Source organism: Metarhizium album (genome assembly GCF_000804445.1).
Source record: "Metarhizium album ARSEF 1941 chromosome Unknown scaffold_2, whole genome shotgun sequence".
Classification (NCBI taxonomy): domain Eukaryota; kingdom Fungi; phylum Ascomycota; class Sordariomycetes; order Hypocreales; family Clavicipitaceae; genus Metarhizium; species Metarhizium album.
In genome coordinates, this window is record NW_024467576.1 from 1,308,528 (window position 1) to 1,332,856 (window position 24,329).

General features: G+C 54.3%; 10 protein-coding genes across 10 annotated transcripts; 4 read left to right on the forward strand and 6 right to left on the reverse strand.

Moving 5' to 3' along the window:
• Positions 1–237: 237 nt before the first annotated feature.
• MAM_01507 (Smr protein/MutS2) lies at positions 238–1,172 on the reverse strand (the record flags this gene model as incomplete). The annotated part of the gene is made up of 3 exons (XM_040820306.1): positions 238–831; positions 942–1,042; positions 1,139–1,172. 3 exons carry the CDS (start codon positions 1,170–1,172, stop codon positions 238–240), a joined length of 729 nt encoding a protein of 242 aa, XP_040681794.1.
• Positions 1,173–2,087: 915 nt separating this feature from the next.
• Positions 2,088–3,207, reverse strand: MAM_01508 (uncharacterized protein; the record flags this gene model as incomplete). Its single annotated transcript, XM_040820307.1, has 3 exons — positions 2,088–2,447; positions 2,504–2,870; positions 2,951–3,207. 3 exons carry the CDS (start codon positions 3,205–3,207, stop codon positions 2,088–2,090), a joined length of 984 nt encoding a protein of 327 aa, XP_040681795.1.
• A 4,448-nt stretch (positions 3,208–7,655) lies between these two features.
• MAM_01509 (Guanine nucleotide-binding protein alpha subunit) lies at positions 7,656–9,025 on the forward strand (the record flags this gene model as incomplete). Its single annotated transcript, XM_040820308.1, has 4 exons — positions 7,656–7,773; positions 7,932–8,274; positions 8,360–8,916; positions 8,982–9,025. 4 exons carry the CDS (start codon positions 7,656–7,658, stop codon positions 9,023–9,025), a joined length of 1,062 nt encoding a protein of 353 aa, XP_040681796.1.
• A 1,135-nt stretch (positions 9,026–10,160) lies between these two features.
• Positions 10,161–11,108, reverse strand: MAM_01510 (uncharacterized protein; the record flags this gene model as incomplete). Its single annotated transcript, XM_040820309.1, has 1 exon — positions 10,161–11,108. One exon carries the CDS (start codon positions 11,106–11,108, stop codon positions 10,161–10,163), a length of 948 nt encoding a protein of 315 aa, XP_040681797.1.
• Positions 11,109–12,080: 972 nt separating this feature from the next.
• MAM_01511 (cell division cycle protein 123) lies at positions 12,081–13,319 on the reverse strand (the record flags this gene model as incomplete). Its single annotated transcript, XM_040820310.1, has 1 exon — positions 12,081–13,319. The coding sequence occupies one exon, from the start codon at positions 13,317–13,319 to the stop codon at positions 12,081–12,083; it is 1,239 nt and encodes a 412-aa protein (XP_040681798.1).
• A 358-nt stretch (positions 13,320–13,677) lies between these two features.
• MAM_01512 (pre-mRNA splicing factor CWC21) lies at positions 13,678–14,230 on the forward strand (the record flags this gene model as incomplete). The annotated part of the gene is made up of 2 exons (XM_040820311.1): positions 13,678–13,907; positions 13,963–14,230. The coding sequence occupies 2 exons, from the start codon at positions 13,678–13,680 to the stop codon at positions 14,228–14,230; spliced, it is 498 nt and encodes a 165-aa protein (XP_040681799.1).
• An 883-nt stretch (positions 14,231–15,113) lies between these two features.
• MAM_01513 (Tannase/feruloyl esterase) lies at positions 15,114–16,971 on the forward strand (the record flags this gene model as incomplete). The annotated part of the gene is made up of 5 exons (XM_040820312.1): positions 15,114–15,468; positions 15,539–15,674; positions 15,767–16,307; positions 16,364–16,851; positions 16,905–16,971. 5 exons carry the CDS (start codon positions 15,114–15,116, stop codon positions 16,969–16,971), a joined length of 1,587 nt encoding a protein of 528 aa, XP_040681800.1.
• A 959-nt stretch (positions 16,972–17,930) lies between these two features.
• On the forward strand, positions 17,931–19,069 carry MAM_01514 (synaptobrevin; the record flags this gene model as incomplete). Its single annotated transcript, XM_040820313.1, has 3 exons — positions 17,931–18,107; positions 18,163–18,315; positions 18,368–19,069. 3 exons carry the CDS (start codon positions 17,931–17,933, stop codon positions 19,067–19,069), a joined length of 1,032 nt encoding a protein of 343 aa, XP_040681801.1.
• Positions 19,070–19,569: 500 nt separating this feature from the next.
• Positions 19,570–20,766, reverse strand: MAM_01515 (anthranilate synthase component II; the record flags this gene model as incomplete). Its single annotated transcript, XM_040820314.1, has 4 exons — positions 19,570–19,797; positions 19,860–20,090; positions 20,132–20,484; positions 20,562–20,766. The coding sequence occupies 4 exons, from the start codon at positions 20,764–20,766 to the stop codon at positions 19,570–19,572; spliced, it is 1,017 nt and encodes a 338-aa protein (XP_040681802.1).
• Positions 20,767–21,565: 799 nt separating this feature from the next.
• MAM_01516 (trifunctional tryptophan biosynthesis enzyme) lies at positions 21,566–23,909 on the reverse strand (the record flags this gene model as incomplete). The annotated part of the gene is made up of 2 exons (XM_040820315.1): positions 21,566–23,528; positions 23,590–23,909. The coding sequence occupies 2 exons, from the start codon at positions 23,907–23,909 to the stop codon at positions 21,566–21,568; spliced, it is 2,283 nt and encodes a 760-aa protein (XP_040681803.1).
• Positions 23,910–24,329: the final 420 nt, after the last annotated feature.

Sequence of the window (24,329 nt, forward strand, 5' to 3'; positions counted from 1 at the left end):
CTTTGCTCGCAGCTTCTACAAGTCTACCGTCTACCCCCTTCCCAAGGCCCATCGAATCATATTCTCAAGCACACCGCGCGCGCTCGCCGTACCATACAGCTGGTCCCGCATGTCCAACATCCATATATACAAACGCATAGATATAACGTCTTACCAAAGGCAAGAGGTGTCCGAGTTCGCAGGACAGGGGCGGGCCGAAATGCACATTGCCCGTATCCGACGCTCATTTTTCCCAATTCACATGACCGTGCAGCAGGCCTTCTCCAACTTCCTCAGAACCTTGGGCAGCACCTTGCCGACCAGCTCCTCCATGTCACTCTGCTGCTGATTGCCGTGCTGTTGCTGTTGCTGTTGCTGTTGCTGTGGCTGCCCACCGTGGCCGGTGTGTCCCCCATGTCCGGCACCGGCACCGGCACCGTGTTGGCCGGGCTTCACAGGCTCCCCGCCCTGGAGGTTGATGTATATCCTGCCGGCGTTCTCTTCGGTCCTGTACTTGAGCCCCAGCTCGCCGCACAGCTCCTCCACCTTGGGCTTGATCTTCTGGACGTGGCCCGTGGAATGGTTCCCCTTGCCCACGATGGCGTGGAGGTGCTGCTGGCCGCGCCGCTGGCCGGCGCGGATCCGCTCTTCCAGGATCCGCTCTGCCTCCTCGACGTAGAGGCCGTGCAGGTCGATGGTGTCGCCGTCGACCTTGCCCGGGGCATTGTTCTCGCGGAAGATGTAGTCGGCTGCCTGGCGGTTGTAGTCGTCGCGTCTGGCGTAGTGCTGCTTGGACTCGCGCGAGTGCTTTTGGGATGCGTCGTGGTCGCCTGAGCGGAAGGCATCTTGGGACTAGGGCGACGGTGGATGTTAGCCGGGCTGTTTGCCCATCAGGCGAGGCGGGTGGTTATTTTGGCTTTGGTTCGTGTGCTGTGCCGGCATGTGGCATGTCGTGGCCATACTCTCTGGGACGCCTGGTGAGCCCGGTCGTTCTCGGCGCGGGCCAGGTCACGCAGTCTGTCGTATTCGCGCTCGACATCGTCGTTGTCGGCTGAGCGCAGGGCTGGGGGGGGAGCTCTTGATTAGCTTTCCGCTGCTGATTGTTGCCGCTGGCGGCTGGGAGCAAGGAGCAAGGAGCAAGAGGCAAAGGGTGGCGTACCGCGGCCGCCCAACCTCTGCATGGGGATCGCCATTGTGCCTCAGATGTCAGATGTGCGGTGCGGATTGATGCTGCTGCTGCTGGCGAGGTGATTGGTGGAAGGGCCGCGCGCGTGGCGGCAGCCGTCGTAGACCTGCGTGGCGAATGAAAGCCGCCGGTGCGAGAAGCTGGGAGCCGTGGCCGTGCCGTATATACGGTCAGGTCAATTGATTGTCAATCGATTGTTGGCTGCAGATTTCCCTTTGCCGCAGAAAAAGGTTGGCTGGCGTGGGTGCAAATTCTTCACGGCCATGGCGGCGCGCGCACACGCACACAAACGCGCACACATGATGCATCACACATGCATTGACGTGACTTGGCACTTGGGTACGTAGTACTAATCGTGCCCGCCCCACTTTATGTGGTTCGGCTAGCAAAAGCCCTCACCACCAAAGGTGGTGCTCGACAGCAAGGCGGGCCGGACACCAAGGCGGGCCAATTTTCAACCTAATAACGCTATTAACCTCTTCGCCTATAATGTACACCCTTCTCGTCCCAAATTTCTAGTAGATCTAGTACAGAATCCAGACGCCATTTACGTGCCTTTTTAGCTGCTTCAAAAAACGTCCTCTTGGCGTGGTTGTGGCGCCTTTTGTCGGCATGCTCTTTATGCTTGCTGTTCGCCTGATGAACTCGAGAAAGGTCTTTGCAAAGGCGTGATTGGAAGGAGAAACGGCGAATGGTTGACGCGACAGGTATGCATTTGTTGGCGGTGACGGGAGGGGAGCCATATGAAGAGGTGCATTATCTGTTGACTGTTTTTCTAGACCGGGAAATAAAAATAGGACATGTATAGAAAACCAGATATTACAGCCCTTTTTAAAAAAAAAATCAAAAAAATCAAAGGTCGTCACTCATTCATTGGAAGCTTCAACGAAAAAAAAAACCCCGGATGTAATTACGCAGCTCATTAAAGATCCACCTGATCAATCGCCGGCCACCATTGAGACCAGGCCCCCTGCTCGTCGAGGTTATTGCTGACTTCCGCGAAAAGCTGGTTCAACAAGGTATTAGTGTCGAGCTCGTGCTCGTGCTCGTGCTCGTGCTCGTGCCCTTGAACCGGCCAAGTCGCCTGCGCCGAGGGCCGCTCCGCGCCCCGAATCTCCCGAGTATGCGCGTCGGATCTATCCACGACACGGAACTCGTGGACAGACTGGTGTAGAGTATCAAAGTCTGCTCGTGTGCGCCCCTGGTATCGTGTCCGGTCCTCGGTTGCTCGCTCGTAGAGCACGGATGCATGGTGTATCGTTTTGATCTTGCGCGTGCCGCCCTCTCAATGTTAGCGCAACGGTGGCCACGGTCGTGTCATGCTTGCGGGCGGCTTACCCATCCGTCGGCGATTTTCCAGACAAGTCGAAACTTTTCCAGGTAGTCGAGACACATTTTGAGACAGTCGCTTGCTCGCGGGCTGCGGCCCAGGTTCATTCGGGGGTATTTCGCCACGTAGAGGTTGAGGTAGCCGGCTGAGAATGCGCAGAACCCGGCAAAGGGCGTCATGAGATGCACGCCACACTCGGAGGCCTCGTGTAGAATGGCGGCGATGTGCTCTGCCGCGCCGAAGAGGAGTCGGGAGCTGTCGTCCCACCAGCCCTCGGGGGCGGGCGCCCCCAGCATGGGCTGGTCGACTGGACCCCGTGGCTCCGACTCCGGGGTCGGCAGGAAGGGGAAGTACTCGCGGTGAAGCATGAGGGTGCTGACAAGGCGTAAGCAGGGGCGGCGGCGGCAAGTTGGGAGCCCCGTCGACCGCTACCGCTGTGGGAAGGGGATTCTTACCTCACGTAGTACAGGAGATTGAGGTAGACGAACGTCTCGCCGAAGCCGAGCGTCATGTGGACGGCCACCGAGTTGCTGGGGTAATGGAGCTTCCGATGCTGGCCTGCCCTCCAGGCCTCGAGCTGGCTTCGGGATTGTGACCAGGGCGACGCCGGGACCCAGGGGCAGTTCTGGGGTGCGCACATGCCCTTTCTGCGAATGGAGACTGGAGACTGGACCACCCCATACGTGCCACCACCAATTATCTGCACGTCCATCGGTGTCTAGGGTAGACTGCGGATCCGTCGAGGCCACTCGCAACATCCAACAGCCCAAGCCCATCAACCATCGCATCACAGGGCACGTCACTTTGCAAATGGATCTTCTCCACCGAGAACCCTGCTTGGAGATTGGGAGCCGGCAAGCCCCAGCCCCTTGGAATTGTGCTCGACGCCGTGGCACTCGGACGCCGAAATGCCTGGTCACCCATGAGTACGTGTGTGCGATTCTGTTGGTGCAACATAACTAATCAACATCAAACGCCATCCGTGCTGGCAACTCTATGAGTCATGTGCTCCGTTTTCCCGTCAAGGATATGCACAGCTGACGAGTAGTGCTATTCGCTGCTCATCGACGATTTTTTTTATTTTTTTATTTTTTGCTCGCTGGGTCGACGGACATCAAACGTGCATGTACTCCGTACGTAGTACATATTATCCGACCGAGCAGAGTACGTACTCGAGTAGGATGCTTCGGAGTACGCCGTACCCAAGCGCAAGTGGTCAACAAGACTTCCCTAACTCCACGATCCCAGGGCCCAGGGCCCAGGGCCCCGGCAGGTGGGAACGCAGAAGGCTTCTGGAAAAGTAAGAAGTCTCGATTACGGGGCTGCCGCATGAGTCCTTGACGCCTCTCCGCCCATTTAGACGAAACCCTGGCCTACCGAGTAGTTACTCCGTACGGAGCGCAGAATCGTCGATAGTAACCTGCACTCTCAGTCTGTCGGGATTCGAAACTGCCAACGGTACTCCGTATGTATGACCAAGTGAAACGCTCGCATGTCGTGTCGCCTTTGGTCCTTGACTGACGACGCCGGCTTGTAGTATAATGTCATGCATGTACCGCCTATCCCGGGACATGCGTCCGTCTCTAGGCGCTTATACTTGCTTGTCCTCTGGCTTCTTCGTGCTGTATCGGGCATATCGAGAACGAGCTCCGATCGCATCATAGACCTTTCGGGGGAGAGGGCTGATATAAATCACGCCAAGAAGAAACGATAACAGATACGTCGTTTTTCACTTGTCAGATTTTTGAGAGAGACCAGAGACAACCATTGGGGTTATATCCTTGTCAGGGGATGCATCGCCCTCAAGTGACAAGTCCATGTGGTATGCACATTGCATACTACTCCATGACATCTGGGAGAGGGGAGAAGATGTACGTACATTATGTACACAGCTGTGAGAAGCTCATGTTTGTTGTACGTCCGTACGTAGTACTTGCTGGAAATACGCTGGAAGCGACGTGTGGCAACGGGCCACGGGCCACGGCCATGCATGATGTCTCTCCCTTTGCCAATCGCCAGTTTCGCCTCAAACTTACGTCCGAAAACCAGCTTCTTCAAACCGATTTACGCAGCATTTAGCCCACGAGTGGAGTCAGCGTTCCGGAGGCTCACACAAAGCGAGGCCAGGGTAGGGAAATTGCACACGGTGCCGCCGCCGTAGCTAATTTCAGAAGCACCCACCACCTTGTTTGTCAAACGGCGTTGGATTAGTACGCATGCATGCACGGTAATTCCAGCTGGATGTTGGTTACCACTACCCATTCATTGAAAGCCACTTGTCGGCAGCAACAGCCTTCAAGAGACGCTGGCGCCCAGTCCAGACCTCTTGCAGAGAGAATGGCGGATCTCGTGGTTATGCCGGACAATGGCCGATCCGGTGCAAGAAAGCGCTCGTTCGGCACAATGTACAGAGGTACGGCACTGATGTCCGGGGCAGAATCTGGAGTTTTGAGCTGTGTCCATCGGCGGCCCTATCCAAGGAATCTGTAGTATGCTGTGTGAAATCGTGTGCTTTTTCGAGCCCTGGCGCGAATATAGTCTGGCATAGAGGGCGGCACATTAGTGTATACGTATGAATACATCGCACCCAAACATACCCAAGTACGTATTCTGCCACAGACAGTAGACAGGCCGCAGCCGTTCGTGTGCAGCTCCTCCGCATTCTACTCCGTAAACGAGACAGCAGCGTTAGTGCACTTTGTTGGGTTGGCCTCAGCAGCCAAATGCAACGCTGACTGACCCGTGGAAACTCCTGGCAAGACGGCTGAGTTGGTTGCTGATGGAAGCGGTAGCCAATGACTTCCTAGGTGCCTGGTTGAGGAGTCTCTCTCCGTTTTCGAGAGGAGGGATAACGGCCTGGACAACTGTGATCCATCTCGTTTCGTACAAAGGTGTGCAATTCATCGGGCGTCGTAAAGATCCTACTAAGCTAAGAAGGAGGCTCCAAACAGTGAGACAAGGCGCCTCATGCACTCGGCCCTGTTGTCGCTCCGCAAGCGATCCAGGTCTTTGGGTTGTTCATGTTTCGTTTCAGCGCCCCATCAACCCAACCCATCCTAGCAAAGCCGTAGTTCTCAGTCAGACAGATGCATGCCTGCCTACTCCCTATGCCTGGGCCAATTGTCAGTCACGACGTACTCCGTACCTGGGTAGTTACTCCGCACTGGTTAAAGCATTACCTGCTAAGTAAGTACTAGTAGGTAGTTGTGCCCCAAGAATGTACTCGGTAGCACGGCAATTGTGTGAGAGCATACGTATTACATTAGCTTGGCTCTGGACCAGGTTGTTCGGGGGCGAAAAAATGAGAGTGATCCATGGCTGAACCAGCCAAAGACGAGGGTCCGTGGCCGACGCGGCGCTTTTCCAATTGATACGGCCTGGCCAGGAACGCTCAATTTTTGGTCTCCAGCTGAGATACAGACTTGACCAAGCCGCAGCATGGAACACAACGATCCAAGAGGAGCCCATGGATGGTTGTGGTGATGGAGTACCCGACTCAGCGGGAAGGTTAGTCCTCCCACGAGCGGCAGTGTTGGGGAAATCGTCGGCGCATATTTATATAAGCTATCGCAAGGTGAGGTGTCGCAAGGCAAGCGAAAAAACGTGACGGCCTGGTTATTAAAAAATTTAAAAATTCTCAACTGTGACTGGGAAGTACGGAGTACGGAGCAGTCAATTGCATCAAAGGGCAGGGCCAGGCGAAATACAGGACGGCGAAATACAGGACAGTGTAAATAAATCGACGCCTCGCCGTCGTATACTGCATGCACCGCTGAGCCAGGGCCAAATGGTCCCCAGGATGTCGCCCCATTGACGGGGTCAGCGCAAACACACAGTGCAGACGGCACGCCACACACACACCACCCAACGTGACCTCCCTTGCTTTTCAGGTCCCGAATACTCCGTACGGGGAAGGTTTCATGGCCCAAGGTCGAGATGCAGAGATGCAGGCTGGGCAACGCTGCAGTCGCCCTTGAGCGGCAAGGTACAGGACAGTGAGGGAGTCTACGTTTGTCAAGAGAAATGGCCGTCTTTAGAAAAGAAGGGTACACCGTACATCCCGTCCAGCCATCTACCTGTTCAGTACTCGGGGTCATCGTCGACGCTCTCAGCGCCGATGTCTGCAAGATTGGTCTCTGCCGGCCCACTTCGGCCGCTGGTTGGCTCTTGGCATCGCCCCTCGTGCATTCACCCTGGCCACGCAAGTCAGGAGCGAGTGCCCACTTCTTTCCAATCTCACTTGCACCACACAGGCAAAGTCAAACACTGAAGCCAATAACCAATAACCAATACAAGACCGAGTGCTCCGTACTCTGTACAAGCCAAAGTCCCTTCTCTCCTCCCGACTTCCCCTTCGGCCTCCTCCCCCCTTCGCGGTTCGCAGTTCGCAGCTTCCCGAGTCTCAAGTGCTTCAATCCTCCAACCTCCAATCTCGACTGCCCCCCGACACCCTTCGCTCTCTGCCTCTTCCTCTGCCTCTGCGTCTGCGTCTGCCTCTCTGCGCCTGCTCGCCCGCCTCCTTTCCTCCTGCAACCCGACCAATCCCTCGACGTTGCCCGTTGCATTCTGCAGAGTCTGCGCTCAATTGGCACTCCCTGTTGCCAGCAGGCCACCCAACTCTGGTGAGTCAAGACGGTCGCTGCATTCTAGCCCTCCGACGCCATTTCAATTCGATTTGTGGGCGTCCCAAGACTTTCCTGTGCTGCGTTCCATGTTACGCGCCGTTGCCCTTTCACCCCCGACTCGGCTCCATCTTCCCTCGCCCCTGGACGTACGATCACGTTTCCCATGCACCCGCACGACTCGTGCTGCTCGTGCCGCCTGTCAAAATAAAGCATCTGCCCCATGGCCCCGGTCACAGCCTTTTGACTGTCGTCTCTCGATGTCTTCTCTTTCCCTTTCTGCCTTTTGAGGTTTCGCCTTTGGGTGGGTGTTGTCGACGCCTGGTCTGGATGGAGCCTCTGCCACCGTCTTACAGCCTTGTCCTCTCATCTTGTCTGCTCAGCCCCCTTTTGCTAACGTGACCGCGTTCTCGTGCAGCACCTTCCTTTCCACACGCGAAGTCTGCATCATCACGCCAGACGGCATAAGCGCGGCCTACTCGATCTTGCCGAGTTTTATTTCCAAATCAGTTGCCGCGATCGCTGAAGCGCCGTCAAAATGGGATGCGGAATGAGCACAGAGGAGAAGGAGGGCAAGGCCCGAAACGAGGAGATTGAGAACCAGCTAAAACGGGACAAGATGATGCAGCGCAACGAGATCAAGATGCTGTTGCTTGGTAAGTGATTTGCAGCAACCCATGCCGGGGGAAGTTTGCCGATGAGAATAAAACCACCTCAATTCCACCTCGGATTTCTCGTGGTCCTTGGTCCCTTTGACGGTGACATGTGTACACCCCCGATTATGATCAAGTGTTGCTAACCCGCCTTCCGATAGGTGCTGGTGAATCTGGCAAGTCTACCATTCTCAAGCAGATGAAGCTTATCCATGAAGGCGGTTACTCTCGTGATGAGCGCGAGTCTTTCAAGGAGATTATTTTCAGCAACACCGTTCAATCGATGCGAGTCATACTCGAGGCCATGGAGTCCCTTGAGCTGCCTTTAGAGGATCAACGAATGGAGTACCACGTTCAGACCATCTTCATGCAACCCGCCCAGATCGAAGGAGAGGTTCTGCCTCCCGAGGTCGGAGGTGCCATTGAAGCACTCTGGAAAGACCGAGGGGTCGAGGAGTGCTTCAAGCGATCACGAGAATACCAGCTCAACGACTCTGCGAGATAGTATGTTGTGTCCTCAACCGACGGGAAGCCCGTACCTGAATGCCTTGATGTGTCCGAAAAATAGCCGAGTCTAACTGTCAAATAGCTACTTCGATAACATCACTCGTATTGCCGCCCCGGATTATATGCCCAACGACCAGGACGTTTTGCGATCCCGCGTCAAGACGACTGGTATCACTGAGACTACGTTCATCATTGGCGACTTGACCTACCGCATGTTCGATGTCGGTGGCCAACGATCAGAGCGAAAGAAGTGGATTCACTGCTTCGAAAATGTCACTACCATCTTGTTCCTCGTCGCCATTTCTGAGTATGATCAGTTGCTATTTGAAGATGAGACCGTCAACCGTATGCAGGAAGCCTTGACACTGTTCGATTCTATCTGCAACTCAAGGTGGTTCATCAAGACATCAATCATCTTGTTCCTTAACAAGATTGATCGTTTCAAGGAGAAGCTACCCGTCAGCCCGATGAAGAACTACTTCCCCGACTATGAGGGTGGCGACGACTACGCTGCGGCCTGCGACTACATTCTCAATCGATTTGTCAGCTTGAACCAGCATGAGACCAAGCAGATTTATACCCACTTCACCTGCGCTACCGACACTACTCAGATCCGTTTTGTGATGGCGGCTGTCAATGGTATGTCTTTGTCCACGTAACCGGCTGTCACCCGTGTTTATTCCCACGCTAATTTGGATATCTAGACATCATCATCCAGGAAAATCTCCGGTTGTGTGGCCTTATCTAAACCATTTGTTTCATTTTTTGTCTTAAAACACGAATACCCTCAAGCTCAATAACGACCACCCAGGGGGCCACGGAGACACGGCTCATGATTTTTCTTTGATTGTACTCGTATCAGTGAAATCGAGAGACTTGATGTCTCTGGTTTGTTCCCCATTGCATATAATTCTTACCAGAGTTATATACTACGGCGCTCCTCTTGCATGCGAACCGAAGGCGATGTCTTTGGCTCTCGTGTGGGATCTACTTGCGCCTCCATGCACACGTAAGGGTGGGGTGGAGTTGAGGGGGAAAGGGGAGAGGCGATGCAACCATTCTACAGCATGATACCTCGTGTATCGAAATACGGCAGAAAACGTGTGTTCAGAAAGGCAGAGTGCATCGACAGAACCTCGAACGGGGAGGGAGATACTACAAGGCATCGCGAGTCAGTCAACACATCGGCGCGGCGGTGAGATACTTTGTTTTAATTACGAAAACTATCACCTTTTTATTTCCTTAGATGCTCGATATTGTCGTCTCTTGTTTGCGCGTGTCAGTTACTGTCTTTATTGCCGCCTTTCTTTCTGTTTATTTCAAAATTTTCATCTTTCTGGGGCGAGAATGGCACTCGAGACGGACCATTCGGATGTACAGGTGAGCAAGTTGGGACATGCGATGCGGCGGTTGGAAATCATGCAACAGGTGGGACATAGCTGAAGCCAGATCCAAGATCAAGATACAAAAACATACAGAAGCCTGCATGGCACACCCAAGTAGCTTGACATCCATTGCATTCACTGTGATCCACGCCTGAGGAGCACCATGGTTATAGGTGCTCGGTGAGAGAGGCAGGTGAACATGTTAGTTGCCATGCATAAATTTAGCTACGTCTTCCTATATTACGTTTTAAGAATGTCTGACTATGGACATTCAAAACGTAGTGAACCAATATATATCCCTTTTACAAAATGCCCCAGAATCGTCTCGTTTTTGTTGGTCGGGTTTGTCATGATATATGCCTGAACTGAACTTGGGGTATCGATACGAGCAAAGGTACGGCTTACTTGATGAAGAGCTGGGTATACTGCGATGGCCCGCCTTCAAGCTTGCCGAATTGTAAGGTTGTGTGCGGTGAACACGGGTCAAGGACCTTGGATTCATGACAATGGCCCGCCGGGTGAGTGGTCTTCCGCCTGACTCTGAGAAAGCTGGTCTTGTCCCAACCTTTGCTCGGCGATTGCTTCTGGGGACTGCAAATACTCGTCGTATTCCGCGAGGCGCATCCCCAATTCTTGGGCTGCAGACTCTATTCTGGCAATGTACCGTTCTTTTTTCGTCAAGCTGACGATATCCCCCACCGTCTGGCTAAGAAACTGCCTAGTTGCATCAGCCGAGAGCCGTTGAAAGATATCGGGCTGTAATGACGTGCTGGGAGGCGCCGCAGTTGAGAGTTGCTGGTATGTCGTCGCTACAGGATGCGCTGCCTGTGTGGAGGAGGCAGGGACAGCCAAGGACGAGGCAAAATGAGGTGGCTGAGGGTTGTTGTTCTCTAGTCCATCGCATCTTGTTAGGGTTGGGCAAGCGAGGCAGGGCTGACACGATTTGATCCGCAGGCCACGCAACGTACCATGAAACGTACACCTCGAACCACTCGCGTTAAACCAGCAGTTGCTGCAGCTGCCGCACATTTGGCCCTCGTACACGACACACAGGGTCCACGGGCCGTTGCGTTTCTGGCAGTTCTTGCAAGCCTGCGCAGCCACCTCGCCGGTGATGTAGGCCAGCAAAGCCTCGACGTTCCTACGCCGTTCAATGTTTAGCTTCTGATCACTCCGCCGCTGCGTCGGCTCCCGACGGGCTGGCTCGCCGGCAAACTTCCTGCAAAGCGCGCCGTCGATCCTCAGCGTGTGGCCGTATGCGTCCATGGCCACATCGGCCGCGGTTCGACTTGGCGCGTGGCAGCCGGATACACTTGCGTATTCGGTCGAGCCAGGGGAGGGAGGATGGAGGCTTTCTGAGAGACTGTGTTGGCCCAACTGCAGTCCTACCCAACCAGCTCCCATCGTCTGGTCAAACAGGATGCCGAGAGCGGGGTCGTCGCGCATTCCATGAGGGGAGGAGGCCCGGCGGCGATTCATGGCCCGCTGCGACTGGCCCAGTAGGGAACAGGCGTCGTGTTACCGGGAAAGGAGGGCCTCTCGGTGTAGGACATAAAAACAAGTACAGAACGGATGACGGATGGAGATGTTGGTTAATAGAAACTGTGATGTTGATGGATGGGAAAGTTGTGACCCGCGGGTGCCTAAGGCCCGAGGAGAAGAATTTCCTAATTGAGAGACCGCAGCTCAGTTTCTGCTCACCTTTTGTTTACCACGCAAGAAAGGAGGGGAATTACTTGAAGCCTACCAAGGTCGTCAAGTTTCTACTGAGATATATGAGCGTATGCCAGTGCACTCTTGTATTCTCCCAAATCCTTCATATACTTCAGTATAACGAACAGAAAGATATTCCGGTGTACCTGGGCCATTCGACCACCTGGTATTAGATCCGACAGCTCCGTCAGACATGATAACGCTTTGCTACGATACGTTCAACTGTCCTGTCCTGATGCTCCGTCAAATACACATGCAAAGCATCGCTGCCAATGCCATCCCATTGGTCACACGGTTATAGATAGATATTAGATTCTACCCGCGTGCGTCGTAGTACCAAGACTGAATAGCAAGATTGTGCGGCCGCTCTGAAGCATAAAAAGGAAACGATCACCTTAATCACATGCGACTAAAGCCAACAGACTGGGTATGAGGACGAGGATGTGTGTACTGGACCCTGGTACAAGCTTGGTCATAGTGCTAGGTATATATGCCCTACTATGTTTAGAACGAAGTACTTCACAGTTAGGAGTCGGCAGGCCCACGGCGAATAGTTCAGTAGATGTAGATTGCGACTCCATATTGTGTAAGCGCCCCAAACGGTTGGCAACCGACACTGTAGTTCTCCATCATAGTAGTGAAAGACACACAAAATAGGCGTATAGCCTGCCGGTGGTGCACGAATCCAAAATTGACGGCGGCACGCTAATCAGCTCGTTGGTCCCATAGCCCGTCTGCTCTACCTTCTGTAATTTCTTTCCACTGTTGCGCGAACTCCCGGAGACCCCCTTGTCCGGCAAGACTAGCATCTACAACCTCTTTTGGAAGTTTGTGAGCCGAGTACTGCGGCGTACTGAAATTGAAAGCCGCAGGATCGTCTTTTTCGATCAACCTAAGCTCAGGCAAGGAACTAGGTTCGTAGTCCATGTTGGTATCGTCATCCGAGCTATCTGCCTCAGTGTCGTTCCCACTAGCGTCTGAAGCATGGCCAGGCGCCGCTGAGCCGTAAAGCGGGTTCTTGACTTCCATGCCGAGGAGTTCTTGCCAGGAGAAGAGCAAAGTATCCGTCCGAGGGGCCCAAGGGTTGATGTCTATGAGGCGAACTTTGCCCAAGCCATCGTCGGCCACAGCGTCCTCGGGGATGTAAACGTCGAATGTGAAGCACGCATCTGGAAATGTGAGTCTCATCTTCTCTCTGAAAAAAGACCTGATCTTTCTCCATATTTGCGGCCGAAGGCCCTGCAAGAAATCATAGTAATTCAGGTCTCGCTGCGTAATGCCAATAAGTGACCGATGCTTGACAAAGCAGCGAAACTCGAGAGCAACGTGTGGCGTGAAGAATGGTCGGAGGACAAGGACGGGAGCAAACGGCCGCGACGGCGGTACGGGTGTGCAACCGTCAAACGCATGATCCAAATCGTGCGAGACGAACGACGACGATTTGAGCAGGAGGTATATATCGTTTGGTGAAGTGCATTTTAACGTGTTTTGATGTGGCGACACCCATTTGGCATCCTTGGGGGTCGACCAGTTCAGTTTGGGAGCAACGGCTCCGCCGAGTTCTTCAATAGTCTCTATGATTTTGCGATGCGTCTCAGGAAACCTCTCGTTCGGTGGCGGCCGAGGTGGCTCATCTTCGTCCTCGTCTGAGGAGTCGTCATCTCTGTTGTCTCGGGAGTTGGAGTTTGCGCCTGACGAATGCCATTCCAGATCAGTGGGTGCAACGGAGGCACCTTCGTCGGCCAACAAGATTCCGTCCTCTTGTAAGTATCCCACAAAGGACTGGGGCAGCGGAATGATCCTCGACTTCAAGGAAGAGCTTCTGTAACTTGGAAACCAAGAGTCATATGAACAGTTTTGGATGTGATCTTTGGTAACGGGAGGGAACACGAGCTCTGCGGCAGGCTGAGGATTTGCGCCCGGCCCGGGGGCCAAGTGAGGCATAGTTGTGGCTAGGTTTCAAACGAGGGTCGATGGACAAGAAAGAGCAGAGCATAGGGCAGTCAAGAGATGGCGATGGACATGTACACATCACCCGAAGACGCCGACAGGCTGAAAGTTCTCCCTCGTGGATCGACTCGCTTCATATTCCCTACAATTTATCTTGTATTCGCCTGCCACTTGCCAGGCAACCCCACCGTTATCGATTTTGCCGGCCGCGAGGGTGGCACGTCTCATTCACCGCCTACCTAACTGGGCTGCGAGGTTGTTTGTCATCTGCCTCCCCGCTACCCAGTCTCAGCAACCTTCCCATTGCATTTCTCTTCGGAAATTTGTCGTTCTAAGCAGCAAAAAGTCAATCATGTCAGAAAATGTCGGCCTATCGACTCCGAGGGGCAGTGGAACCTCAGGATACGTCCAGAGGAACCTTGCTCATCTCAAGCCCCGTGACCATGGAGCCCCATATCCCAAGGACTTGGATAGCTTGCGCCACAAGCAACGACAACCCGACAAAGGGATCCTGGAACATGATCGCAAGAGGCAAATTGAGGTCAAGGTGTTTGATTTAAGAGATAGACTCGAGGATGAGGAGTAGGTCCTCACTGCAACGACCGCCGCACGCCGCGCGCGCTAACAAAATGCCCAGGATTGATGAAGAAGTGATTGACAAACGATGCGATGAACTGCGCGAAAAACTTGTTGCAGAAATGGAATCGGGCAAGAGGGGCTCCGGACCGAGGCGCGAATTCAAAGCACATCAAGTTCATGAAATGGCTGATGCCAAGATCAAGGAAAGCGAGCGATTGAGGAAAGCACTAAAGATTAGCTCCGATTATGAGGAAGGTAGCCACTGGAAGAGACAGGAAGAACGTCTTCGAAATGCTCTCGAGAAGGAAGCGGATGAGAAGGAGTGAGGGTAAAAGTGAAGCTGGGAACAACGAATACCAAGACCAAGCCACACATCAGCTCGCATTCAAAGGCACAACATCTCGACGGGTCATCTACCTCCACTTTCGACCTGAAGAAGACGGCTGATACCCCCTCAACGCGTCGAAGCATGCGGTGTTCAGCCTACTTGTCGCAGGGCTAGCAAAGTTGACCGAGGGGGGCAAGGATGGAGATGGGGACTGTGGACGAACCAGAAATACCTCCCGTCTAGAAGTGGACGAATCCTCCGCACTGTGGAAACTCTAGGATTTCGACGCGATTAAGTTGCGGCGCATGTGAGATATGGCATGAATGGTGCGACAACTCAGGAGTGAGATGAGGCGCTATCAAGGATCCTGATGGCCGCGTCGGTTGCAGCGTCTGGATGAAGTATGACTGCAATAGTATTACCGAGTTCTCAATCCAAAAAAATGTTTAGAATGTTTTTGACCCGTCATGACAGGCAGCCGTTGTGTCGGCGATGGGTTCTCGGGCTCGGGTCTCCGTTGTCTTGGAAGGTGGCCCGTCACTGGTCTGATGGCTGCTTGAGAAATGAAAAGATTGACGATCCTGCAGTCCAGAGTCGTACCCATCAGGTTGTCTTAACCCGATCCCTGCCCCGGTCAACGCTCGCATGAACCTGGTAATAATATACTCTCTGCTGGCCTGATGTCTGATCCAATCTGACAAGTTGGACGAATCACACCGAGTTCCCTCGAGAGCGTGGAGTACCCAAGACAAAGAAAAGACGAGACCATTCCGTCGAGGCTACTCCGTAGTCGGCATCTCTTGTGAGTCTCTTCCCAATCGCCACGATATTCCTGAGGAGCGACACCACGGCCGGCGAAGCGCCACTCAAGCCTTTGCACCATGCTGTTGAGGCTCTCTATTGTGCTGGCCCTTGCATCCTTGAGCCCACCAACTGATGCCGGACGGACGGGGCGGACCGACTTTGAAAGCCGTTGCTTGTCCTTTGAGCCGGAGACGCTGGTTGTGAACTCCAAGCTGATGCGCCTCGCCTATGTCGCCAAAGGGACGGCTCTGGAACTTGCAGACAATGACGCATCATGCAACAGGGATTCGCAGCTTGTTGCCGCCAACATATGCAGGATAGCCCTGTACATTGAAACATCGAAGCGGTCGGATATCACCTTTGAGCTCTGGTTGCCCGAGGCGTGGACCGAAGCGAGATACATATCCACTGGCAACGGTGGTGTTGATGGATGTCAGTTTGCCCTCAGCTTCCCGTATCAGAATGGGCAAACTCGGATCAACTCAAAGTCTAACCCCGGCAGGCGTCAAGTACGAGGATCTGGCGTATACGACTGCCAATGGCTTTGCGGCCATGGGGACGAACAATGGCCATAATGGCACTACGGGCGTGCCATTCCTGAATAACCCTGATGTTGTCGAGGATTTCTCATACAGGGCGTAAGTCAGTCTCACACCTTTACTCGATGCTGGACTGGGTGAGAAAAGGGGGCTAACTGCTTGTTGAATTATTTGCTATTCTCACTTGTCAGCCTTCACACTGGTACCACAGCGGGCAAGTTGTTGACGAGCAGATTCTACAAGAAACCGCCTGCTCACTCGTATTACATTGGATGCTCTTTGGGTGGTCGCATGGGCGTCAAAGCCGCCGAGGCCTTCCCAGGTGACTACGACGGAATAGTCGCCGGGTGTCCTGCCGTTGACTTTCTTCACCTCCAAGGCGAGAGGGCCATGTTCTATACCATCACCGGTCCCGCCGGCGCGCCCAACTTTGTTCGCCCAGAGCTGTGGACCGGCCTCATCCACGATGAGGTTCTCAGGCAGTGCGACCTTATCGACGGAGTGCAGGATGGAATCATTGAAGTACCAGACAAGTGCCACTTCAACCCCGAGGCCCTGCAGTGTCCGACGAGGGCCAAGTGCCTCAACTCCCAGCAAGTGCTGCAGCTGAAGACAATCTACGCCACGTACAAGTACCCGGACGGCAGCCTCATATTTCCTCGCATGAATCCAGGCAACGAACAGCAAGCTGTAAATAGACTACTTGCCGGGAGACCCTTCAGCTATTCTCAGGTGCGCATCCTCGTCCGCGCCGGAGCCCGTCGACACTCACTGACGGCGTAAATTAGGACTGGTTCCGATACGTTGTCCTCAACGACTCGACCTGGGATCCCATCAACTACAATTCCTCCCTTGCGGCCCTAGCTGACGCCCAGAACCCCTTCAACATCCGAACCTTCCCCAACAGCCTCCCTGCGTTCAAAGCAAGAGGCGGCAAGATGATTAGCTACCACGGCGGTCAGGACAATCAGATCACAATGTTCAACACGGAGCGTTTCTGGGACCACATGGCCGAGGAGGATCGCGACTTGCACGACTATTACCGCTTTTTCCGCATCTCCGGCATGTTCCACTGCAACGCCGGGCCGGGGGCGTGGGCGTTCGGACAAGGCGGTGGCGCTCCGGCAGCAGGGATCCCGTTCGAGCCCGAGACGAATGTGCTTGCCGCCATCGTTGCGTGGGTAGAGGAGGGGAAAGCCCCCGAGACCTTGACGGGGACCAAGTTTGTCAACGACACGGTGGCGCTGGGCGTCGATTTTCGGCGTAATCATTGCTTGTAAGTTCCGTGCCGGGAGTTGAGGGGTCGGCGCACGGTGCTGACATGTACAGATATCCAAGGACGCAGACTTATGTGGGTGGAAACCATAGACAGGCTTCAAGTTGGAAGTGCGTGTAATGTGGGTTCACTGAGCGTTGATGTCTATTCAAGACGTCGAACCCTCCTGCTCATTTATGAGATGAGTGCCCGTTCCATCGCAACTGAATCTCATCCACTTGTTTCACCATGGCCTTTTCTATTGTGTCCGCCCTGCTCTTATCCCTTGTTGTTGGCCCGAACACGACGCTCGCAGCTCGCAGCCCTCGTGGCCGTGTAGAGGAAACACACGACACTACGACAGAGCGTGGGCAAGGCCCAAATCAACTCTACAAGGTGATGGAAATCGATTGTCCAGACGGTACCGTGAAATATGATCTTGTACCGTACAAGAAACTATCAGTACTGGCAGAACCTTTCAGTCCATTAGTGTACCAACTTCAACGTGCGCATGCCTGCTTCTGGTGTTGCTACTACTAGAAACTCAGTGTGTGCTTAATGACCAAGTTGGAATAACTTGTCAAAACTGCCCTTCCGAATCAAGTACGTACTTGGGATGGCCGCACACGTAAGGGTGAGCGGGTATCTGATGATCAGTCTTCCCCGGCTCACGACACTTTTCCAGCAGCCCGGCTCGCAGGTTCGTCCAGAAGAGACTTTCCACGAAGATTCATGATCGGGGGACGCGGCGACATGCCTCAAACATAGACAGACTCTCCACGAGCACGGGATCGTCCGAAAGAGATTCGGTATCGGAGTCTGGACAGGGGTAGAAGAAAGTGTCGCACCAAAAAACGGGCGTGGCCACGCCACTTTACTTACTGCGACAGAAAGTCGGGACGTCCAACTAAGCCTGTTTTGGCATCGAAGATGTGGCGTCCACGCTTCAGCCACAGGGACGCCCAACCGACGACGCCCCACCAACTCGAAGGCTGAAGCTTCCCGGGCACTTCACTTCAGCTCCGAGACTTCACACGTCACCAATTCCCGACGACATCGCGACTTCAAGTCTGCCAAACCGCTTCCCCCTCGTGCCAAGGATGGCCCTTCTGTCGCAGGACCCCCCTCTTCCAGACGCTGCATCTGCGCTCCCAGAAACCGCTCTCGCGGAATTGACACTGTTGCTTTTACGATTGCAGAACAACCTTCTACATCCAACTCCATCCCGAGAGAGACGACTACGAACGAGCGAGTGCGAGAGGGCAAAAGCGGAGGCGGTAAGGTGGACTGGAAGCTCAGACCTGGCGCCGAGGCTGACGAGACGACGCGCAGAACCTCAACTATGCACGGAATGTCTTGACGAAGCTCGAGCAGGATGCCCTCCGTCTAAAGGCCCCGGCGAGGAGGGCCGAGACGCAGAGTCTCTTGAATGTGAACCGAGATCGACTGGAGACGCTGCTTGACCGACTGGAAGACCTGCGACATGTCAGGCTCATCTACCGGCCCCACGGCACGATCATTGCTGACACTCGCGCAGATCGCGCGAGACGACGACGACGGCAGCTCAGACGAGGAGGATCTCCTGGGCCATGTTATCTCCACGCCGGGCGAAAGCATGGACTCAAGGTCCTCGGACACAAGAGACGAGCCCCAATCTCTCGAGACGCCGCCCGAGCCTCCAACCCCGGAGCCTGAGCCTGTTGTTCCCCACGAGACGCCCCGGCGTGCACCGTCACCGTCGCCGTCACCGTCACCGTCACCGACCCCAGTCACCCCTTCACAATCAACTACGCAAATCACGCAGACTCTGCGGTCGCGCTCCTCTGCCCGGCCCACCCCGCCGTCGTATACCACCGCCACAGCGGCCCTCTATGCGAGTCGTCCCAAACCACCCGAACCGCAAACGACCACCGCCACCGCCAAGGCCATTCTCGATAACCAAAAGGCCGAGCAGGACGACCTATCGCGTTCCATTCTTCAGCTGGCAGGCGCCTTGAAAGAAAGCTCGAAGCGGTTCGCGATAACCCTGGAGGCTGATAAGGACGTGCTCGAGAAAACCGGCGAGGGCATGACCAAGGCGGAGCAGGGCATGCAGTTTGCCGCCGGGAGGATGGGCAAGCTGCGGAAGATGACGGAAGGCCAGGGCTGGTGGGGACGCATGATCTTGTATGCGTGGGTTTACGGGCTGATGTTGAGTCTGGTCTTGTTGGTGTTTCTGATGCCCAAGTTGAGGTTTTGACACGTCACGAGCAGCGAATGGAGGAGCTAACAGATCGGCTTGGCTTGTCCCTGTCTATTTACGTACGTACGTATGTACGTATGTATGTGTGACCCGCCGGGAAAGGGGAAACGTCGCATCAATTTGCAAATCAATGATATCATGATGGAAGCTCTTCTGTCCACAGCAAGTCTGTGGTGAAGCAAGCAATGGGCAGTTCTCCGTCCTCCGCGTCAACTTGCTCCGCTTTCTTCTCGAGTGTCACCAGCTGTCGTCCGCCTGCGAAATTGTTCCTCCTGTCCACCGGTCGTTGGGGCACCGCTTCCCCCGTCATGCGCCAACGCCGTCATGTCATGTGAGCCTTTGCCTCTGCGCCGTGTTGGATCCAAGATTTCCCACGCTCTGTTATTCTCTGTCCCTTGGTGCCCAGATCAATACTTGCCTCGTCGAATCGCTCGTCCGCACGAATTGTCGCCTTTGTTGATGACGTCCTCGCCTCACCGCCGGTGGCATTCCCAGCCTCAGTCGCGGAGAGGTTCTCGGTGCTCGTTGCCAGAATCAACGCCCGTTTCGCAGCCGCGTGGCACTTCGCAGACGCCACTCTGAGCACCGCGACCGTCTTTCACGCCTCTCTCCTGATCCTCCGCCGCGGCTGTCTTCTCTGGATTTAGCCCCCTCAACGCCCTGTTCAGCTCGAAACAAAAGTAGCGGGACCACAGCTTGTCTCTTCCGGTCGATTTCCCCCCCGTCTATTCGCAGTTAGCCGATTCAGTGAAAGCCCAGGCAGGGGGGTGGACGCGGGAAGACGCACCGGGGGCGTGTACTGGAAATACTCGGCGGGCATGGTGGCGTCCCTGATGATTCGCTCCGACCAACGAATCCCCGTCTTGAGCTGGAAAAAGGCCTTGAACGCGCCCATCTGAGCACGCCGCAAGGTAGGGAACTCCGTCTCTCGATAGTAGTGGGGTTGGGTGTCGCCCTTGGACTTGGAGTATTTCGCCGCGAACCAGTATAGGTGCGGTTTGGCGTTGGACTCGTAGAGCTGTGCTTCGAGTCAGATTGTCTGCGCGAGAGGGCTTGCACGCCTCGTTCGTGGGGGGGGTCCGGGTCGTGGCGAGTGAGACGGGTGAGCTCGACCTTGTACGAGAAGAGCAGGTCGTCGACGAAGATTTGGTAAAGATCTGGCAAGGCATTAGCGACCGCCTGCGACTGAGGACCAGGCAACGGGCGGGAATACGGACTAGGGTCGATGAATCGCCTCGCCAGTCGTCTCCCCTTTTCGAGCCGCATCATCCTTTGCTCCTTTCGTTTCCTCCTGTTGTGCCCGGCGCGGAGGTCGTGGTCTTCTTCTGGCTGGGCGGCTTCTTCGCCGCCCATGGAAAGGAGGAACCATTCGTAGCGAACAATGTGGCACTTGTGCCCTAGGGCTTTTTTGACTGGGAATTGTTAGCAAGCTCTTCTTTTTGCGTGGCCAGAGCGGCCGGGGCTCTGATCGGGATTCGTCATCACGAACCAACTGGGTTCTCGGCTTTGAACTGTTCGTCAGAGCAGAGAAGGTGGGTGACGCTTTCGTCAAACGTGGTCGTGAACTCGCCCTTGCGTAGCTTGGCCCAGTGCTTGAAGTTTTCAACCGTGTTCTTGTCGGGCAGAGGACCGGCGGCAGCTATGATCCTGCCCTTGAAGATGGGCTGGGGACTTGAGAATGAATCGCGCGGCATGGCGGAGGTGGAATGGAGTGGTTGTGCAAATGTAGGGGAATAAGCTCAGATCAAGATCTATCCAGATATTTGGGAGTGTCCAAGTCCGATTTCTTTTCAGATATGAGTCTACTGGAAGATTCTCTGGCCTGGGCTTGATCTTGTGAAAGCCAGAGGAGTATGTCATGTTGAAGGGAGTGTGAACGCAGATCGGTCAACTTGGTGCCAAGGTCGCAAATATGAACGGCGAATAGAGAATAGGAAGTAAAGTACTATGATATGCGCTAAATTCCAAGAGGCCCGAGAAGATTAAAAAGAGGCAGTAGGCCTAAACGTCTCCTCGATTCTTCGTGTACGTGCTCCGTTTGTGGAATGGGCGATGCTTTGACGCAGAGCCAACCTGAGCTCATGGGACAGAAGCACCATCTCTGCGGACAGATGATGAGCAACATTACCACGGGCAGTCAAGTTCCCTTACCTTGGGCGCCATTTTATTGCCTTATATCATCCTGAGCAACTGTTGCCTTGCGCGCCTTCTTCGCGCCTGGCTTGGATAAACGCTGGATACTCACGTCCACATTGAACAGATCGCTTACGATGGTGTGAGGATGCCACGTTCATACATACGTACCACGGTGATGAGCTTTCGAGTTATTCATTGAGAAAAAGAGGCGTGCAGCAGAGAATGACGGCAGCCAAGCTGTAGCAGCGGGAAGGCATGAAACTAGGCTGGCAGACTGACGACAAGGAGACATCTGCTACAAAAAGAAGGTTAATTGCCACCCAGCACATTCTTTACCGTCTTTCATAGACCTGGGAGTTATCGAATCGTCTTGCCAGCTTTGACAAAAGCATCGATTTTCTCAAGACTCTGCTCGCCACCTTCCTCTACACCACTGCTGACATCCACGCCAACTACACGATCACTGACGTCTCCGAGCGCCTTGACTGTTTCGGCCACGTTTTCGGGGTTCAAGCCGCCAGCAAGGAATACTCGCAGATCAGGGTCCCCTTCCAGAGCCGCCTTCACTTTAGAGACGTCTAGCAGCTTTCCAGACCCAGCACCTGGGTCGAGCAAAGGAATGGTGTGATAGCCACGCAGTCCTATTCCGACGTTGTCTGCCTTGAATGATCGGATGACGGGGACGGGGATGAACTTTGCCCACTCGATGGGCTCCTCACCATGGAGCTGCACCAAATCCAGCTTGTACTGTCGCTGTTTCTCCAAGATTTCACTGAGGGGTTGATTCTGGAACACGCCTACCAGCCGCGTCCTCGAGCTTTGCAGACGATCTTCTGCGGCGGCGAAAAAGTCAGTAGCTCCGCTCTTTGAAATCGGCTCTTCTTTCCTGTCCGCCAGGTTGTCCCCTGATGCGTGAACAGCTTTCGAGATGGCCAAAGCAGAATCGTGTGAGACACACCGCTTGGTGCCGGGTACCAGGATGATCCCAACGAAGTCGGCCTTGGATTCCACTGCCTGCTTCGCCGCCTCAAGACTTCGAACTCCACAAACTTTTACAAAGAGGGGCCTCGGCTGTCGTTTCTTCATTGCAGGCTTGGATCCTGAGCACAATTCCGCAATAAATGATGTGGCATCTGGCGCTCGCATGATCGACTCGCCAACAAGAATGGCCTTGACACCATCGTTCTTGCATGCAAGCACATCCTTGTAGCTGTTGATACCTGAGAGAGCACAGATGACGGTGTTCTGGGGAACCATCTTCCGCAGTCGGCCGGTTGTGCCCATGTCGACTTCAAAGCTCTCCAAGTTTCGATTGTTGACACCGACGACTTTCGAGCCGAGCTTCACGGCAATTTCCATTTCCTCAGCAGTTTGTACCTCTACCAAAGGCTCCATGCCCAACGAAAGGGAGTATTTGTACAGTCGTTCAAGGAGTTCGGTCTCAAGCATCTTGACAATCAGAAGCACAGTATCTGCACCGGCCAGCCTTGCTTCCAGAATTTGATATTCATCAAAAATGAATTCTTTTCGGAGAATGGCAGGCCTGTTTGGCATACCATCGAGGACTTGCCGAACGGCACGGAGATCGTCAATACTACCCTTGAACCACTCAGGTTCGGTAAGCACTGAGATGACACTTGCTCCAGCCAAGGCGTACTTCCTGGCCTGCACTGGTGCGCTTATGTCAAGGGCAAAAATTCCCTTGGACGGAGAGCCGCGCTTGATTTCAGCCATCAAGGACACATCAAAAGGCGTCTGCTTAAGACGAGCCAAGAAGGGGACTAGGGGAGGAGCAGCATTCAAGTTGTAGGCTGCTTCAAGATCAGACATCCTTTGAGAAGGGATCTGCTTTTGAATCTCGACGGCTGCTCTCCGATTTGCGTATATTCTTTGGAGAATGTTGTTACTCACTGCTGGTGCAGCTGTAGTGGTCTCGTTGACTGCGGCTGTCCTCTGCAGCCTGGCATTCTCTTCCCAGGTTCCACCCTGCATGCGCAAGAAGTTCTTAATGATTGTACGGCCATGGGCTGTCAGAATGCTTTCAGGGTGAAATTGTACACCCTCCATGGCGAATTTCTTATGGCGGACCCCTTGGATGATGCCCTGCGAGCCGTCATCCTTGGCCACCCAAGACGTCACCTCCAAACATTCGGGAAGTGTCAGACGGGTGCCCGCCAAAGAGTGGTATCGGGTTACAGGCAGGCCTTGTTCAAGACCGGCAAAGACACCCTTCGAATCGTGGGTCAATGGCGATGTCTTGCCGTGGAGCCATTCCCCGGCAGAGTCGACCTGGCCACCATAGACATCAAACATGCATTGCCTAGGGAGTGTTAACCTTCTTCCCTAAAAAGGGGAAGACGAAAATGGAGATAGCTTCTCACAGTCCCATGCAGACCCCAAAGATGGGAATCTTGCCGGCAAAATGTCGAATGGCGTCCCTGCTGACACCAGAGTCGGTGGTAGGATGGCCAGGGCCGGGACTGATAATGAGCTGCGTTGGGTTCTTTTTTACCAGCTCGTCAATAGTGATTTGGTCATTACGAAAAACATGGACCGTAGCACCCTCGAGAACCAGGTATTGATAGATATTCCAGGTGAAGGAGTCATAGTTGTCAATGAGGATGAGATTAGACGCCGTGGCTACAGGAGGCGAGGGCTCCGGCTGGTGGGGCGAGTGGTCAACGAGAGCTGGAGTGGTCATCGTGATGAGAAAAAAGCACACAATTGCCAGTAAGATGACGGGGCAGGACTGTTGAAGTTTCAGACAATGCTGGCCATCCGCGCTGATGGAGAGGGGAATGTGCCAGTTTATCAGTGCTGTGAGTCAACAGTTGTCCGATGAATGATTGGGCACCGTTGCAACGAGGGAATAAAAAAAATTAACTCAGGGCATCGAATAAAGTAACGCACTGTCTACACACATACACGAGCTGTGAGGTCTCACAGTCTCATCTGACAGTGCGCATTCTTCGTGGTTGCCTCCGATTGGTCTGGGCACGTCGCGGAGATGCCAAGTTGCATCCCGAGCATGGTTTTGGCAGGCTCCCGTCCCTGGCCGGTTGAACATCGGCACCACCTTGAGCTCCACTTGCAGCCGGGGGAAGAAAAGAAGTCGACTCCG